The 14,947-nt window shown below is 47.3% G+C and overlaps 1 protein-coding gene across 1 annotated transcript in view; it reads left to right on the top strand.

The window, feature by feature from the left end:
* The window catches only part of CLSTN2 (calsyntenin 2), a 470,509-nt gene that overhangs the window by 400,278 nt on the left and 55,284 nt on the right, over positions 1-14,947 (top strand). Inside the window, exons 6-7 of the mRNA XM_060196589.1 lie at positions 4,574-4,759; positions 10,956-11,204. Of these exons, the coding sequence (XP_060052572.1) occupies positions 4,574-4,759; positions 10,956-11,204 (435 nt within the window). The remainder of the gene's footprint in view (positions 1-4,573; positions 4,760-10,955; positions 11,205-14,947) is intronic.

Genomic DNA, 14,947 nt, shown 5'->3' on the forward strand with positions numbered 1-14,947 from the left:
TATGTAAATTTCAAACATCATCCCTCTAAAAGGTATAGCTGTGGTATTTCTCCTATTTGACAGAAGAGGAAACTGAGAACTGAGGCACAGAGCATACTTTTCTCCAGAAGCTGTAGCTGACTGGGTGATCCTGGTCTCTTACTCTGACCCCTCCCCTCTTTCCCCTGGCATCCAGGTGTCCCTAAGGTTCTCCCCCAAGCCAGTCCTGGACCTTGAGGTACTCATCCTTGGTTTCCATGAGAGGGAGGGAAAAACATCTGGCTCCCCACTATCCCATGCCTTGAAAGAAGCCTGTAAGACCACACACCACTCTTGGCTTGGCATTCAAGGCCCTAGGGGGTCTGAGCTAAAGTTTCCTTCTGGTCTCCCCTCCACCCCCATACACACAACCTTACAGGCACACCTGTGTCCTCACTTTCTGAACCACAACAGGGGGCAGAGAGGTGTGTATGTTGTGTGTGTGTGTGTGTGTGTGTGTGTGTGTGTGTGTGTGTGTGTGTGTGTGTTGGTGGTGGTGGTGGTGGTCTCACCCTGTGACCTCTGCAAAGCTGAACCTCCCTCCCAGCCCTGGGATTCTGCCTGGGGCAATAGTCTGTAACTGTATGACATCTAGTGTAAGCAGAGAAATACAAGATGGGCAAGTGGCCACAACTTTCTCTTCCAGCTGCTTTGCTTCCTTGAGTGACTGCTAGGCTGAGGGCTGCCTTGTCCTCACACTACAGGTGAAATCATGGGATTTCCCCAAGGCCCCACAGCCCTGAAGCAGGAGAAACACTGTGCCTAACTGAGCCTGTCCACTGAGGGTTAGCACACGTGGACTGGACCATGTGGGTTGGAAGTTGAGGTGCAGCCTTTGGAAGTGGCGCTCTATGTAGGTAGCAGAGTGGGGGTGTTCTGACTGAGGGACAGGCCTGACCTGTTGGCCAGGCGGCCCTCCCAAATCACAGTCTGGGACTTCCCAGCCACACGAAATGCTCACTTACAGCACCTGCGTGGTTGTCAGATGAGCCTCACAACCCTCGCTCCCCACTCATCTGCTGCCACCAACTTACTGCCACCCCAGCCCATGCCACCCCCACCCCCCAGTTCTGATGCCCTCGGTATCGTGGAGCTAATGGTGCTCAGTTCTGAGCACAGTCCCTCCCTAGCACCTCTCAGTAGAAAAGCACCCCCAGTCACTTTTTCCTTTGGAGAAAGTCTTGAAAGAGGCCAAGTAAGATATCCTTGCAGAGACAAGCTCCAGTATCAGCTATAAGAGGGACCTCTTTATCAGCCTGCCCACTGCTCAGCACCTCTACTTCATCTGGATCCAGAAACTGCCTCAAAATCTGGACTGTTGGGGTCTGAAAGCCACTGTCGGGAAGGACTGTGATCCCTTGACCATGCAGAGCTGGGAGAAAAGTGACCAAGTAGTCACGCTTGCGTCCTACTCACCATCCCTCCTCCCCACCTCCTTCTGAGCCAAGAGTCAATCAGAGCAGTGAGCCCCAATGTCTTCAATTACAAGACCTCCTCCCAGAAAAGAAAGGAAGAAGGAAGAAAGAGAGGAAGGAAGGATGGCCTTGTACTTTCTAGAGACCTTGGATTTGATTTCCCCCCACTACCAGGTATCTAAAATGAGAGTTTCAAATAATTAATATTGTCTTGATAAGAAAACATAAATTTCCATCATTTTACAAGATAACGCCTCTCTGCTCCTAAATCCTTAATCTGCAGAGATGGGAAGGAAACCCCAGAGACCTTCCTGCCTTAGCATCTTCAGAGTTGCTTGCTGTAAAACTGAGCAGGATGACGGACTGACTGCAGGTGGTCTGCTCCTTCCCTCTGCATTGAAGAAAAAGACTGCACCGCAATTCACCAGCGGGTCTCTCTGCTCTTTACTAATGGAAGACAGTTGGTTTCTGAGGAGCTTACAGAAACATGTGAACCAAACAGCGAGCTGTTCCTCTTAAATGCTCCCACCACTCCTAGAGAGGTGCCGTTTCACCCACCCACAGAGGAGGTAGCTGGGGCTCAGGAAGGACTGTGGCTCTTAGGAGGAGACCCCAGTTTGGGGAAGCTGAGCCTTAAGTCCTGATCTTTCCTGTTTGCTGAGTGGAAGCAACTCCCTGCCCCCCCATCCCCCCCACAGCCCTCCAAGTCCAGCCATCAGAAAGCAGAGTCAGCAAGATCTTTGATCGTTTGCCAGCACTGGCGAGGATCCCCTTTCAAGAGAATAATGGTGTAAATGCACTATTTGAAAAAAGAAAAAAGAAAATGAATCCATTAAAATCGTATAGTTTGTCCTTGGCTCTGGCAAATGGCTTGAATGGCAGAGGAGGGTGAAACATGGGTTAGGTCAAACTGACTTCCAGGTGTGGCTTGACACCCACACAATGAACGTAGTGCCCACTCACGGGCAGATGGGAGGATTAACAGGGAGAAGAGATGGAAAGGGTGTAGCACACACATTACCATGCTCAGAGAGCGGTGGAGCAGTGCTACAGGTGTTTCTCTTTTTGTCTCTCTCCTTTTAATTCTGTGTCTAAACCCTCTATTGAAATATCACTTTTAAAATGGCTGCTGACAGAGTCATGCCCCAGAAATAGAACCCTGGTGAATCATAATAATGGTGTCATGGAGTAGCAGGTCCCTTCAAGGTCCCATTGCTCTTACTGGATTTGTTGAGGCTGCTTGGCTTGGAAGCAGACCTGCCCTGCATACTCCCAAATCCTCAGAGGGAGGCACTGTTTCTCCAGGAGAGAAGAGTGAAACCGAGGGAGGGGACAAGTCAGAAGTCCCGTGGTGGTGGTGAGACTGATAGACACCCAAGCCAGCTGAACTGGAGGGCGCCCTGCAGTGCAGGGTGTGGGGACACCGCACCTGCCCAAGGCTGGGCTTGATAGGCTGCCTCTGCTCTTCTTTTCCCCACTATACTCCTTGGATCTTGTGTTGTCTTTTGTTTTGATTTGAAAGAGAAAGAGACAGAGAGAGGAAGATCACAGCACCAAAGCTTCCTTCCATGTGGTGGAGGCTGCGCTTGACTCTGAGTCTCAGATGTGTCAGATGTGGCAAAGCAGCATACCACCCAGGTTAGCTGTTATACTGGCCCTCATAATGTTTTGAGAGCCTCTTTTGCTCTCAAGTGCCTTCCTATCTTTCAGTCTGTGGCTGCAATGATGCCTCATTGACCCTCAAAAGCAAGTCCCATGAGGTAACCAAAGCAGCAGGCAAAGCTCCCAAAGCTCTTTGTGCTTGCTTGTTCTCTCCCCAAGGGGGGACCTTGCCCCACCCCCAACAGCTCCCCAGGTGAAGAGTGGGAGAAAGGGCTCTCTGTACTGCTTCCTTACTCAAGACTGCTTTCCAAAGTATGGAGCTGAGAACCCTGCCAACCCCACAGAAGAGAGAGGTTGATGCTGAGGGCGCCATGAGCCTTTAGAAGAAGGTGTGAACCTGGGGCCAGGTGGTGGTGCACCGGGTTAAGTGCACATGTTATAATGCATAAGGATCCAGCTTCAAGCCCCACCTGAAGATGAAAAATTTCATGAGCAGTAAAGCAGTGCTGCAAGTATCTGTCTGTCTCTCTGTCTTTATCTGTCTATCTATCTGTCTGTCTGTCTATATCTACCAAACTTCCTCTTCCCTCAATTTCACTTTGTCTCTATTAAATAAATAATAAATAAATAAAATATTAAAAAATGTTTTTACAAAGGTGTGAGCCAACCCCTTGCACCCTAACTAACATGGGAAAAGCCCTAGATCCCAGTGTTGTGAGGTTCCCAGGGTCCCCTCACCCCCACTGCAGGAGCTACTTCTCATTTTCTTTTATTTGTATCCACAAAGAAAGGCCCAATTCTGGGAGACAGGGAAGAAAGGAAGAGAGGTCCCCCTCCACAGCCCCCGTTCCATTTCTTCTTATTGGGGAGCAAGCTCCTCCATCAGTTCTGGACCAACTGTCTTGCTGAGAACAGAGAACCCAGCGTGTTCTGGGCTGCGACTGGGCTGGGTAGTTGTATTGGATTAAACACCTGTAAGGCAGCTCACCTGGGTAGTGCACCTGCTGTGTCATGAGCACAACCCAGACTTCAGCCTGGCCCCACTGCACTGGAGGGAGCTTCAGTGCCATGGTGTCTTTCCCCATCTCCCTCTGTCTCCCTGTCTCTCTATCTGATAAAGTCACATGGAGTAGTGACACCCCAGCAAAGACAAATAAGTAAATAAAATAAAATAAAAACAAATGTGAAACCCTCTCTTTTAAAATATTTTATTAACATTATTTTAATGAGACAGATGCAGCAAGAAAAACCAGAGTATTGCTCAGCTGTGGCTTCTGGTGGTGCTGGGGATTGAACCTGGGACTTCAGAGCCTCAGGCATGAAAGTCATTCACAGAGCCATGATACCCCTCCCCCATGAAATCCGTCTTCTCAGACTGTTTCCTGTATAAGTACCACGTGCTGACTGATCGCGCCACTGGAGCTCCCTCAGATTGTTTCCTAACCCACCCCACCCTCTTGGAAGGATCTGTGCTTGAATGGCAGAGCAGAGCTAGCGGACCCAGGCAGCAGGCTTCAGTCCTCTCTCTGTTCTTCCAGACTGGAGCAGGAGGATCGAGTACCAGCCAGGTGCAGGCAGCGTGCCACTGTTTCCCAGCATCCGCCTGGACACATGTGACGGGGCAGTGTCCTCCATTCAGGTCACCATTGAGCTGCAGACCAACTACATTGGGAAGGGCTGTGACCGAGAGACATACTCAGAGAAGTCCCTGCAGAAGCTCTGTGGTAGGTCTTTTGCTGGTGGGCTTCAGAGTGGGGGTGGGGGACTGGGGAGGCTTGGCTTGCAGCAATTCCTTTATTATTATTATTATTATTATTGTATTGCCAGGGAGTGAACCCTGGACTTTGTGTAGGAATGCTACTACCAAGTGATATCTCTGGGGTCTTTTTTTTTTTCTTTCTGACAAATGGGAGAGGAAAAATACCCATGAAAGCTCCACCATTCAAGGAGCTTTCCCTGGTTCTACTCCATGGTACTCCCATCAGATGCTGGGACTAGAACCCAGGGCTTCGCACACAGCAAGGTGTGTGCTCTACCAGGTGAGCTATTCCCCAGTACCTGTGTTTAAACGCTTTTTACTATCAACTAAGATAATCTCCACTGTGAAGTCAATTAAAGGTTAAAAGAAAGATAAAAAAAAAAAAAGGAGTCAAACTTGAGGAACTGAAACATTTATTTTTAGATAGAATATATATATATATTTTTTAGACAGAGACAGAGTTAGAAAGAGGTCACAGCATGGAAGTTTCCTTTAATGCAGTGGGGTCTGGGCCCAAACCAGGGTCTCATTCCTGGCCAAGCCATGCACTATCCAAGTAAACTATTTCACTGGCCCCAGTCAACAGATTTTTTTGAGTGAATAAATGACCTACCTGGACAGGTTGGGTCTTCCTCTATATAGGTAAGCTATAAACACAGAAAATAGACATTTCAACCAACTTTTTATTTCATTACTATTTTTTGGACTTTATCATTCTTGGATGACTTTTTAGGTAGCAAAAGAGATACATATAGATAGGAAGAAAGGGGATGAAAGAGACAGGAAGAGAGAGGGAGAGAACAAAAAGACATGGAGTCGAGCAGTGGCACACCAGGTAAGCACACATAGTACAAAGCGCAAGGACCCGCTCAAGGACTCGGGTTCGAGACCCCAGCTCCCCACATGAAGGGAGGTCGCTTCACAAGTGGTGAAGCAGGTCTGCAAGTGTCTATCTTTCTCTCCCTCTCTCTATCTATCCTCCCCTCTCAATTTCTCTCTGTCATATAATAATAATAATAATAATAATAATAATAACAGGTTGCCAGAAGTGTTCAGCACCTAGTGCCAGCACCGAGCCCCAGCTACTAAAGGTAAAAAAAAAAAAAAAAAAAGAAAGAAAGAAAGAAAAAATGACACAAGCTTCCTTCAACGTAGTGGGGGGTCAGGCTCTAACCTAGCAGAATAGTGAAGAACCCATGTGAGTTATTTTACCAGCTCCATTTTTTTTCTTAATATTTATTTATTTCCTTTTTGTTGCCCTTGTTTTTATTGTTATAGCTATTATTGTTGATGTCGTCGTCGTCGTTGTTGGATAGGACAGAGAGAAGTGGAGAGAGGAGGGGAAGACAGAGAGGGGGAGAGAAAGATAGACAACTGCAGACCTGCTTCACTGCCTGTGAAGTGACTCCCCTGCAGGTGGGGAGCAGGGGCTCGAACCAGGATCCTTATGCCAGTCCTTGCGCTTTGCGCAATGTGCACTTAACCCGCTGCGCTACCACCTGACTCCCCCATTTTTTTTTAAAAGAAAAGCAGACATTTTATTAATCTCAACAAGTTTAGTTAACTAAAAGAAGCATCCAGTATTTTAGTTGATGAGAGAGCAGAGTTACTCAGGGTTTTAAAAGCAATTCCTTAATTTCTTGACTGGGCTATACTGATTTGGGCAGAGCTGTTGGGGACACATGCAGAATGGAAGGTCAGATGATGACCTCTCACCCTATAGATGTGTGGACACTGGGACATCATTGCCCCCTTCCATCCCCATCCCACAGGGAGGAGTCAGTGCTGGAATGTTTCCAGCTGGGCTTTGTCTTTGGTCACTGGGCTCTTGCCATAGCAAACACGCCACTATTGTGCCTTTGAGGCAGCCTTGTTGAAACTGGAGACATTTCTGCTGAACAAAATGCAAGATTCCCTTTGGAGTTTGCAGCTCCAATAAAACACATTATGCTGTAAGGAACTCGACCCTCCCTCCTCATAACCTTGGTGGGTATTAGGTTCATATATAGTGGGTGAAGGCCCAGAAGGCAGAGCTGTCCCCAAGGTGTACACATGAGCTGGCCACAGCTTTTACAGCTGAGGGGCTTTACTGGGACAAAGCTCTTCACTTATAAGACATGGCTGAAATGGCACAGTGTGTTCAAGAGGCTGGAGCACAGGGCTGAGGAAGCCCAGTCTCCCTTTTGCCATGTTGATTTATAGAGAGGCACAGTCCAGGGGACAAGTAGAGGGAGGGAGTCAGTGACTGGAGGAGAACTGTCCCATTCATATTCCTTTTTTTTTTTTTTTTACTTCTCTTTAAAAATGTTCAGGAAATCCATATGGCTTCTGCATGGGAGTGGGGAGAGCAGAGGAAAGAGCTTATTCTCATGCCAGGTAGAGGACAGGAGGACTGTCAGCCCTTTCACTCGTCCTGGTGACACTCCACTGCCATCAGTTCTCTGTCACCATGGTGACATACATAGGTGTGCACACACACTCCCCTCCCCCCTCCACCACCACCAGGCTTAGCAGTGGGGTCAGTGCTTGCATTACATCTCTACTGCTCTTGGTGACCATTCTTTTTTCTTTTGATAGAGAGTGAGAGACAGAAGGAGAGACCCCTGCAGCATGGCTCCTCTGCTCATGAAGCTTCCCTCCCACAGGTGGAGACCGGGGGCTTGAACCTGGGTCCTTGTGCATAATGAAATGTGCATTCTACCAAGTGAACCACCTCCCAGTCCCTACACCCTTTCCCCACTCTGCTTCCTCCCAAAGATACCAATGAAGACTTCAGAACTGAATGTGATATAAGCCCAGCTTGGGTGAACCCATGACCCCTTTATCAGGACAGCAGACTTGGGGGGGGGAGTACCCGTGGGGAGCAGCACCCCCCTCCCCAGTGATGCAGTAAGATGGCAGGAAATACAGAAGCTCCAGCATTCCAAAGAGCTCTTGCAGAAACAGATGCACAGGGCATGCAGTAACGCAGAAACCCACCTTCTGCCCTCTCCTCCTCAGTGCAGACAGACAGGCCACCTCAGGCTCCATCTTTGAATGAGTATCCCACCTCCCTCCTCAAACACTCACATTATGAGTCACCTAGACCCCTGGCTTTTTCAGGTAAGAGGAGAAAGGTGGCGTGAGCTTGTCAGACATATTTACCCTGGTGGTGGTGGTGCTTCTTGCCGGGATCATGGGGAGCTAGGGTGAGTGAGAGAGTTTTTCTGGGGAAAGAGGCTAAATTGCCTCTGTTGCTCACACAGCTGGTGTTCCTGGCCTAACAGCTTCTCCTGGCAGGGGTTGTGGGGCAGGTGATTTCAGTCAGCAGAGTACTTTCCTCCCCAAGCCGCCAACAGAACTGGCACTGGGAGACCCTTGGCTGATAAAGGCCTTTCCAGGGACCTTTCTGGAAGTGCCACCCTTCCTGCCATTGACATGACATCCTTCTGCCCTAGGAACTGGACCAGATTAGGAGGCTGAGGCTCCAATTTCAAAGAGGAAAGCTGAGATAAAGGAGAAGGAGGAAGAAGAAGAGGAGATGGGGGGAGAAGAAAGAGGAGGAGGAGGAATGAGTAAAGCCCAGCTGTGAATCTACATCAAGTTTACTCTCTAGAAAACAGGCACATCAGAAGTCCCAGGATCAATCCCCTACACCACCATAAGCCAGAGGTGGATAGTGCTCTGGGAGATAAAGAGAAGGAGAGGGGAAAGAGAGAGAAAAAGAAAGAAAGGGAGGGATGGAAAGAGGAAGAAAGGAAGGACCAGCAAATGAGAGAAAGAGAGAAAGGAGAAAGGGAGGAGAGAAGAAAAAAGAAGGGAGAGGAAGGGAAAGAAAAAGGAAGAGGTGAAAGAATGAACCCTGGCAGGCACAGAAGAAGCACTAGGAATGTCCTCTGGTTCTGAGAAGCCCTGGACATTCCCATTCTTCTCAAAACCTTACACTTGCTCAGAAGAGGTCAGGAAGGAACAGACATAGAACCTCCTGAGCTGGGACAGTGTCAAGTGTGTGCCTGTCCATCCCAAGCTACCAGCAGTATTTATTAAGGTGCAAATAACAGGTATTTATACATCACACAGATAAAAATCAGAATACATTTTTTATTTATAAAAAGGAAATATTGACAAAACCATAGGATAATAGGGTGGGGTACAGCTTCACACAGTTCCCACCACCAGACCTCCTTACATCATCCCCTCCACTGATAGCTTTCCTATTCTTTAACCCTCTGGGATTATGGACCCAAGATGATTGTGGGATGCAGAAGGTTGAAGGTCTGGCTTCTGTAATTGCTTCCCCACTGAACATGGGCATTGACAGGTCGATCCATACTTCCCAGCCTGTCTCTCTCTTTCCCTAGTGGGGAAGGGCTGTGGGGAAGTGGAGCTCCAAGTCACATTGGTGGGGTTGTCTGTCCAGGGAAGTCTGGTCGCATCCTGCTAGCATCTGGAACCTGGTGGCTGAAAAGAGAGTTAATATACAAAGCCAAACAAACTGTTGAACAATCATGGACCTAAAGGCTAGAATAGTGCAGATGAAGTGTTGGGGGGGGGGGGTTCCTCCATTTTATAGATAGCTAGTGGACATATTTACATTTCAAAGGGCCTGTAACTATACTAGTGTTTTTTGTTTGTTTGTTTGTTTTCCTGAGCCTGAAATCTGATATGCAGGTGGATCCTAATTATTGTCTGGGGAGATGATGTCATGGCTGGGAAAAGGACCAGAAAGCTGAATCAGGGAAGAGAGCAGCTCCCTAATATGGGAAAGGGGTATAAATATTACTGTAAACCCTATCGATTTGATGTGATCTGGGGCCCATAATTAGCTTAAGAGCCTGTGTGACCTCTGCATCCCTCTAGATCTGAGCTCACATTCTGTGGTCATGAGTAGGAACATTCCATGCTACCCCAGTATCGACCCATCTTCCTCAAGTGTAGCATAGAGTATGTTGTCCATCCTCCTTTTGCAGGATGGAACTTTCTCTACCATTGTTGATCCAGGTTGAGGGTAAGGTCCTATGAGGACCCACAAACGGGTCTATTTTGTTGTTCCTGTTAGAAATGACTGGTAACAATGGAGAGAGGGATTTATTTGAATTCTAGGCCCATCAAGTCTGTTTGAGAATCTCAGGACTCCCCAGTTAGGGGAGTAACAATACACTTTTATTGTTATTGTTGTCATTGTTGTTGGATAGGACAGAGAGAAATCGAGAGAGGAGGGAAAGATAGAGATGGGAGAGAAAGATAGACACCTGCAGACCTGCTTCACTGCTTGCAAAGTGACTCCCCTGCAGGTGGGGAGCTGGGGGCTCAAACTGGAATCCTTATGCTAGTCCTTGTGCTTTGCGCCATGTGCATTTAACCCACTGCACTACCATCTGACTTTCCAGAATACAACATTTCTAAGGAGGAGAACATCAGGATAAGGGTGCTTAAAATTGTTATTATCCAAATGTCATTAGTTCAGGTATGTTCTTTGAGGTCATAAGATACTGAGTTTATTCCAGTTATCCCGTGCACGTCTCCAGACACTCAGGACAGCAGCCAGACATCAAGTTTATGGGTGATTTGCATGTGGCAATACTCCTCTACTTCCTAAGGGCAGAAATCATTGACATATCCAGACTTCGCGTTAGAGAGAGATTTTTGTAGGCCTTGCAGTATATTAGTCAAAGGAATGTAGCCGGGAGACAAACAACAAGCAAAGTTTTGTAACCATAATGCAAAGTTACAGTTCAGTAGGATTTCTTTTTTTTTTAAATTTTTTATAATTTTATTTATTTATTTTCCTTTTAGTTGCCCTTGTTGTCTTTTTACTGTTGTTGTAGTTATTGTTGTCATCGTTGTTAGATAGGACAGAGAGAAATGGAGAGAGGAGGGGAAGACAGAGGGGGAGAGAAAGATAGACACCTGCAGACCTGCTTCACCACCTGTGAAGCGACTCCCCTGCAGGTGGGGAGCCAGGGGCTTCAACCAGGATCCTTAACGCCAATCCTTGCGCTTTGTGCTACATGCGTTTAACCCGCTGTGCTACCACCCGACTCCCTCAGTAGGGTTTCTGATTACAAGGTTCAGGAAGTCTGAGATCAGAAAACTTCTTCAGCACTGCACACATCCTACATACCTTCTCTGCAGCCCTGAGGACCTGACCCCTGCCCTCTCTGTGCCTCATGTCCCCCCAGGAGCCTCCTCTGGAGTCATCGACTTGCTGCCATCCCCCAGTGCGGCCACCAACTGGACGGCAGGGCTGCAGCTGGACAGCAGCGAGATGACCTTCCGATTTGATGGCAGGCAGGGTGCCAAGGTCCCTGATGGAATTGTGCCCAAGAACCTGACGGACCAGTTCACTATCACAATGTGGATGCAGCATGGTCCCAGCCCCAGCATGCGGGCTGAGAAAGAAACCATCCTCTGCAACTCAGACAAGACAGGTGAGAAAGGGCAGGCAGGGAGATGGGGCGGGGACAAAGGTGCAAAGACTCAACTCAGACTGGTGGTGGTTTCTTTTTCATTCTTTGCTTCTGTCTGGGACTGTATTGCTCTGGACTTAACTTTTTCAGAGACAGAAAGGCAGAGAGAGAAGGAAAGAGAACACAGCTAGCTCCAAAGGTTCCTCTAATGTAGTGGGGGAGGGTCAGGCTTGAATCTGGGTCATGCATATGGCAAAGCAACACACTATCCAAGTGGGCCATTTCCCTGGTCCAGGAGTGCGTACTTTGAAAGTAGGTTCCTATGAATTGTAGCCTCCCCAGAAGTAACTCAGGGTTGCTAAGGGTGAGGTTGGGGAAAGGAAGCCTCTTGACTTCAGACAATGTAGCCTTCACTATCGTATGTAGAGTAAGACCTCCAAAAGTGTAATTCCTTAATATTTATGTATTTACTTCTGACGGGACAGAGAAAAACTGAGAGACGAGGGGGATATAGAGTGAGATAGAAAGAGAGACATCTGCCACACTGCTCACCACCTGTGAAGCCTCCCCTTGGGACAGGTGGGGACAGAGGACTTGAATCCAGGTCCTGACATATAGAAATATGTGTACCACTACCTGGGCCTTTCAAAAGTGTATTTTAAATAACTAAAATATCTTATTTATATGTATATTTTGGCATGTAGGCCTTCACACTTTCACTATTCTAACCAATTCCAATAGACTTTTTTTTTTCTTTTTAAATTTAAGACAGAGAGGGACCCAGTGGTAACTCACCTCATAATGTGCATGTTATCATGTGTGAGCACCTGGGTTCAAGTCCCCAGCCTCCATGTGGAGCATCTTTAGGGAGGAAAGATGCACCAACAGTTGGGTGGCGATGTCCTTTCTCTTCTTATCTTCCCCCTTTACAAAAAAAATAGCCGTGGAGGGAGTCGGGCTGTAGCGCAGTGGGTTAAGCACAGGTGATGCAAAGCATAAAGACTGGCGTTAAGGATCCCGGTTCGAGCCCCCAGCTCCCCACCTGTAGGGAAGTTGCTTCACTGCAGGTGTCTATCTTTCTCTCCCTCTTTCTGTCTTCCCCCTCCTCTCTCCATTTCTCTCTGTCCTATCCAACAACGACAACAATAACTACAATAATAAAACAACAAAAGGGAATAAATAAATAAAATAAGTATTTTTAAAAAATGACCACAGGGAATGGCAGAGTCATGCCAGCACCAAGTTCCAGAGACAACCCTCATAGTAAAAAAATAAATCATAAAATCACAATTGATAGGAGAGGCCCTACAGCATCCATCGTGCTTGGTGGTAGTGTTGCCAGGTGGTGCCTGGGACTGGCACTGGGTCCTGGAGCATGGGTGTTCTGCCAGGAAAGCTGGCTCCGGGCCTTTAGTAAGCCATCACTCTTCACTAGAAAGTCACTGTCACACAGAACAATGCGAGCTAAGGCACCTTGGGCCTTTGCAGCATGTTAGGCCTGTGTACCACAGATCACAGCCTGAAAATTTAGACCATCTCAGAGAGCCAGAGAAATCACCTAGCATGTCTGTGTGTGAGGTGCCAGACACTGGGTTCAAGCCCCAACATCATAGAGGCTGATTAGTGTCCTGGGTCTTTCTCTCTCCCTCTTTTCATCCTCTCTGGCATAATTAACTCAATCTTTAACAACATAAACCTCCACCTCTTTTGGTTATTAGAACATTGTTTACACTCTCTGTACAGGCTGAATAGTGTCCTGGGTCTTTCTCTCTCCCTCTTTTCATCCTCTCTGGCATAATTAACTCAGTCTTTAACAACATAAACCTCCACCTCTTTTGGTTATTGGAACATTGTTTACATTCTCTGTACTTAGCCTCTCTGTCTATAAAATGGGCATTATAGGTGGCACACCTGATAGAATACACACATCACCATGTTCAGAGAGCTGGTTCAAGGTTTCAGACCCCACCTGCAGGGGAGTAGTGGAGTAGTGCTTAAGTGTCATCTTCTCTCTCCTTCTCCTTCTCCCTCTCTCCTCTATAAAAATAACCTCAAGGAATACTGGACTTATGCCTGCACCAGCCCCTGTAATAAGCCTTGTGGGGAAAAAAAAGGCATTATAATATTATCCCCTCAAAGGACTTTTATGAGGGTTTAAGTGACTTGACGATGAACAATGCTATAGAACAGTCCTGGGCACAGAGCAAGCAAATGCCCTGCTAGCGATTAGTATTCAGCTCAGCTCTCACAGCTCTGCACTGTTAGAAAAGCATTACCATGTTTCCCATTTTAAGGACAAAGAAGCATCCCTGAGAACTTAAGGGCCTTGTCCCAAGTTATACAGTCAGCAAGTATTACACTAGAATGCAAGCCTGGATTGGGGTAAAGCTCTCTCTCTCTCTCTCTCTCTCTCTCTCTCACTCTCTCTCTCTCTTTCTCTCTCTGTTTCTCTCTTTCTGTCTCTTTCATACAAACACACACACACACACACACACACACACACACATCCTCTAAACACTATGAAAGTAGTACATTCTATCTTAAACTTCAGTTCCACAGTTTCCCATTACAAACACTACTTTTAAATCCCACCCCCCTCTCTCCCATTGCCACCAGGGTTATTGCTGGGGCTCAGAACCTGTAGGACAAATCCACTGCTCCTGACAGCCATTTCTTTATTTTCCCCCCTTACATTTGATATGACAGAGAGAAATTAAGAGGGAAGGGGAAGATAGATAGAGAGACCCTAAACACTGCTCCACTGCTTGTGAGATTGTTACCCTGCATGGGGGGACTGGAGGATTGAACCTGGGTCCTTAGGCATGGTAACATGTGGTCTAAACTGGTGCACCACTGCCCAGCCCCTACTTTTATTCAAACATCCACAATAAGTCACAACCTTGACACGTACCACAGTGAGGAGACAGTCAGAAGTTGGCCTGTGCTCAGCCTCTCCACTACTCACTGTGTTACCTTTGTGGAGTTGCTGCTCTCTCCAACCTCCAGTTTCCCCACCTGTAAAGTGGGGAACTGGACACTTTGAAACCTCTTAGTAGTCCCACATATGAACTCTGTTGGATTCATTTACTAGTGATATCACTATTTCTGGTTTTATTCCACCTTATGTGGAGACCAGGACCCTGTGTTTCCTGTTTCTTTTTTCTCTTTCTTTCTTCCCTCCTCTCTCTCTCTCTCTCTTCATTTCTTATAGAGACAGAGAAAGTGAAAGAGGCCACAGCACGATAGCTTTTTCCAATATTGTAGAGGGTTGGGCTTGAGTGAGCTACCTCACTGGTCCTGCTTGTTTCCTGTGTCAGTTAACCTTTTCAATCAATGTTCATGTATTTTCTGGATGGAGAACAGGAACAGAGAAAGCTACCCAGTTCCCCTAGTGATGTGCTAAGTCTGTGCTGAAACCAATGCCAGGGACTGGTTTACCTGGGACAGTTACACAGAAAGGCCTTTGCAGAGCTCGGTTCAAGGTCACACTTGTCCTGTCCTTGCTGAAATATACCAGCTCCCCTGGGAAGCAGTTTAGACAGACTTAAATGCTTCTGCTTACAGGGAGGACATCAGGATGTGAAAGGTCAAGCTAGCAGCAAGAGCTGACACAGCCAGCTGCCAAGAGAAGCAGAAATGGATCAGGCTTCTGACCCTGGGCTCCAGGCCCATCCTATGAGACTAGTGTTTCTCTTCCAGCTGCCCAGCAGAATATCTCTGTGTAGTTCTATGAATATGTGGATGCCAGGGACCCATACATGCCC

The sequence above is a fragment of the Erinaceus europaeus genome, chromosome 1, assembly GCF_950295315.1.
Source record: "Erinaceus europaeus chromosome 1, mEriEur2.1, whole genome shotgun sequence".
Taxonomy (NCBI): Eukaryota; Metazoa; Chordata; class Mammalia; order Eulipotyphla; family Erinaceidae; genus Erinaceus; species Erinaceus europaeus.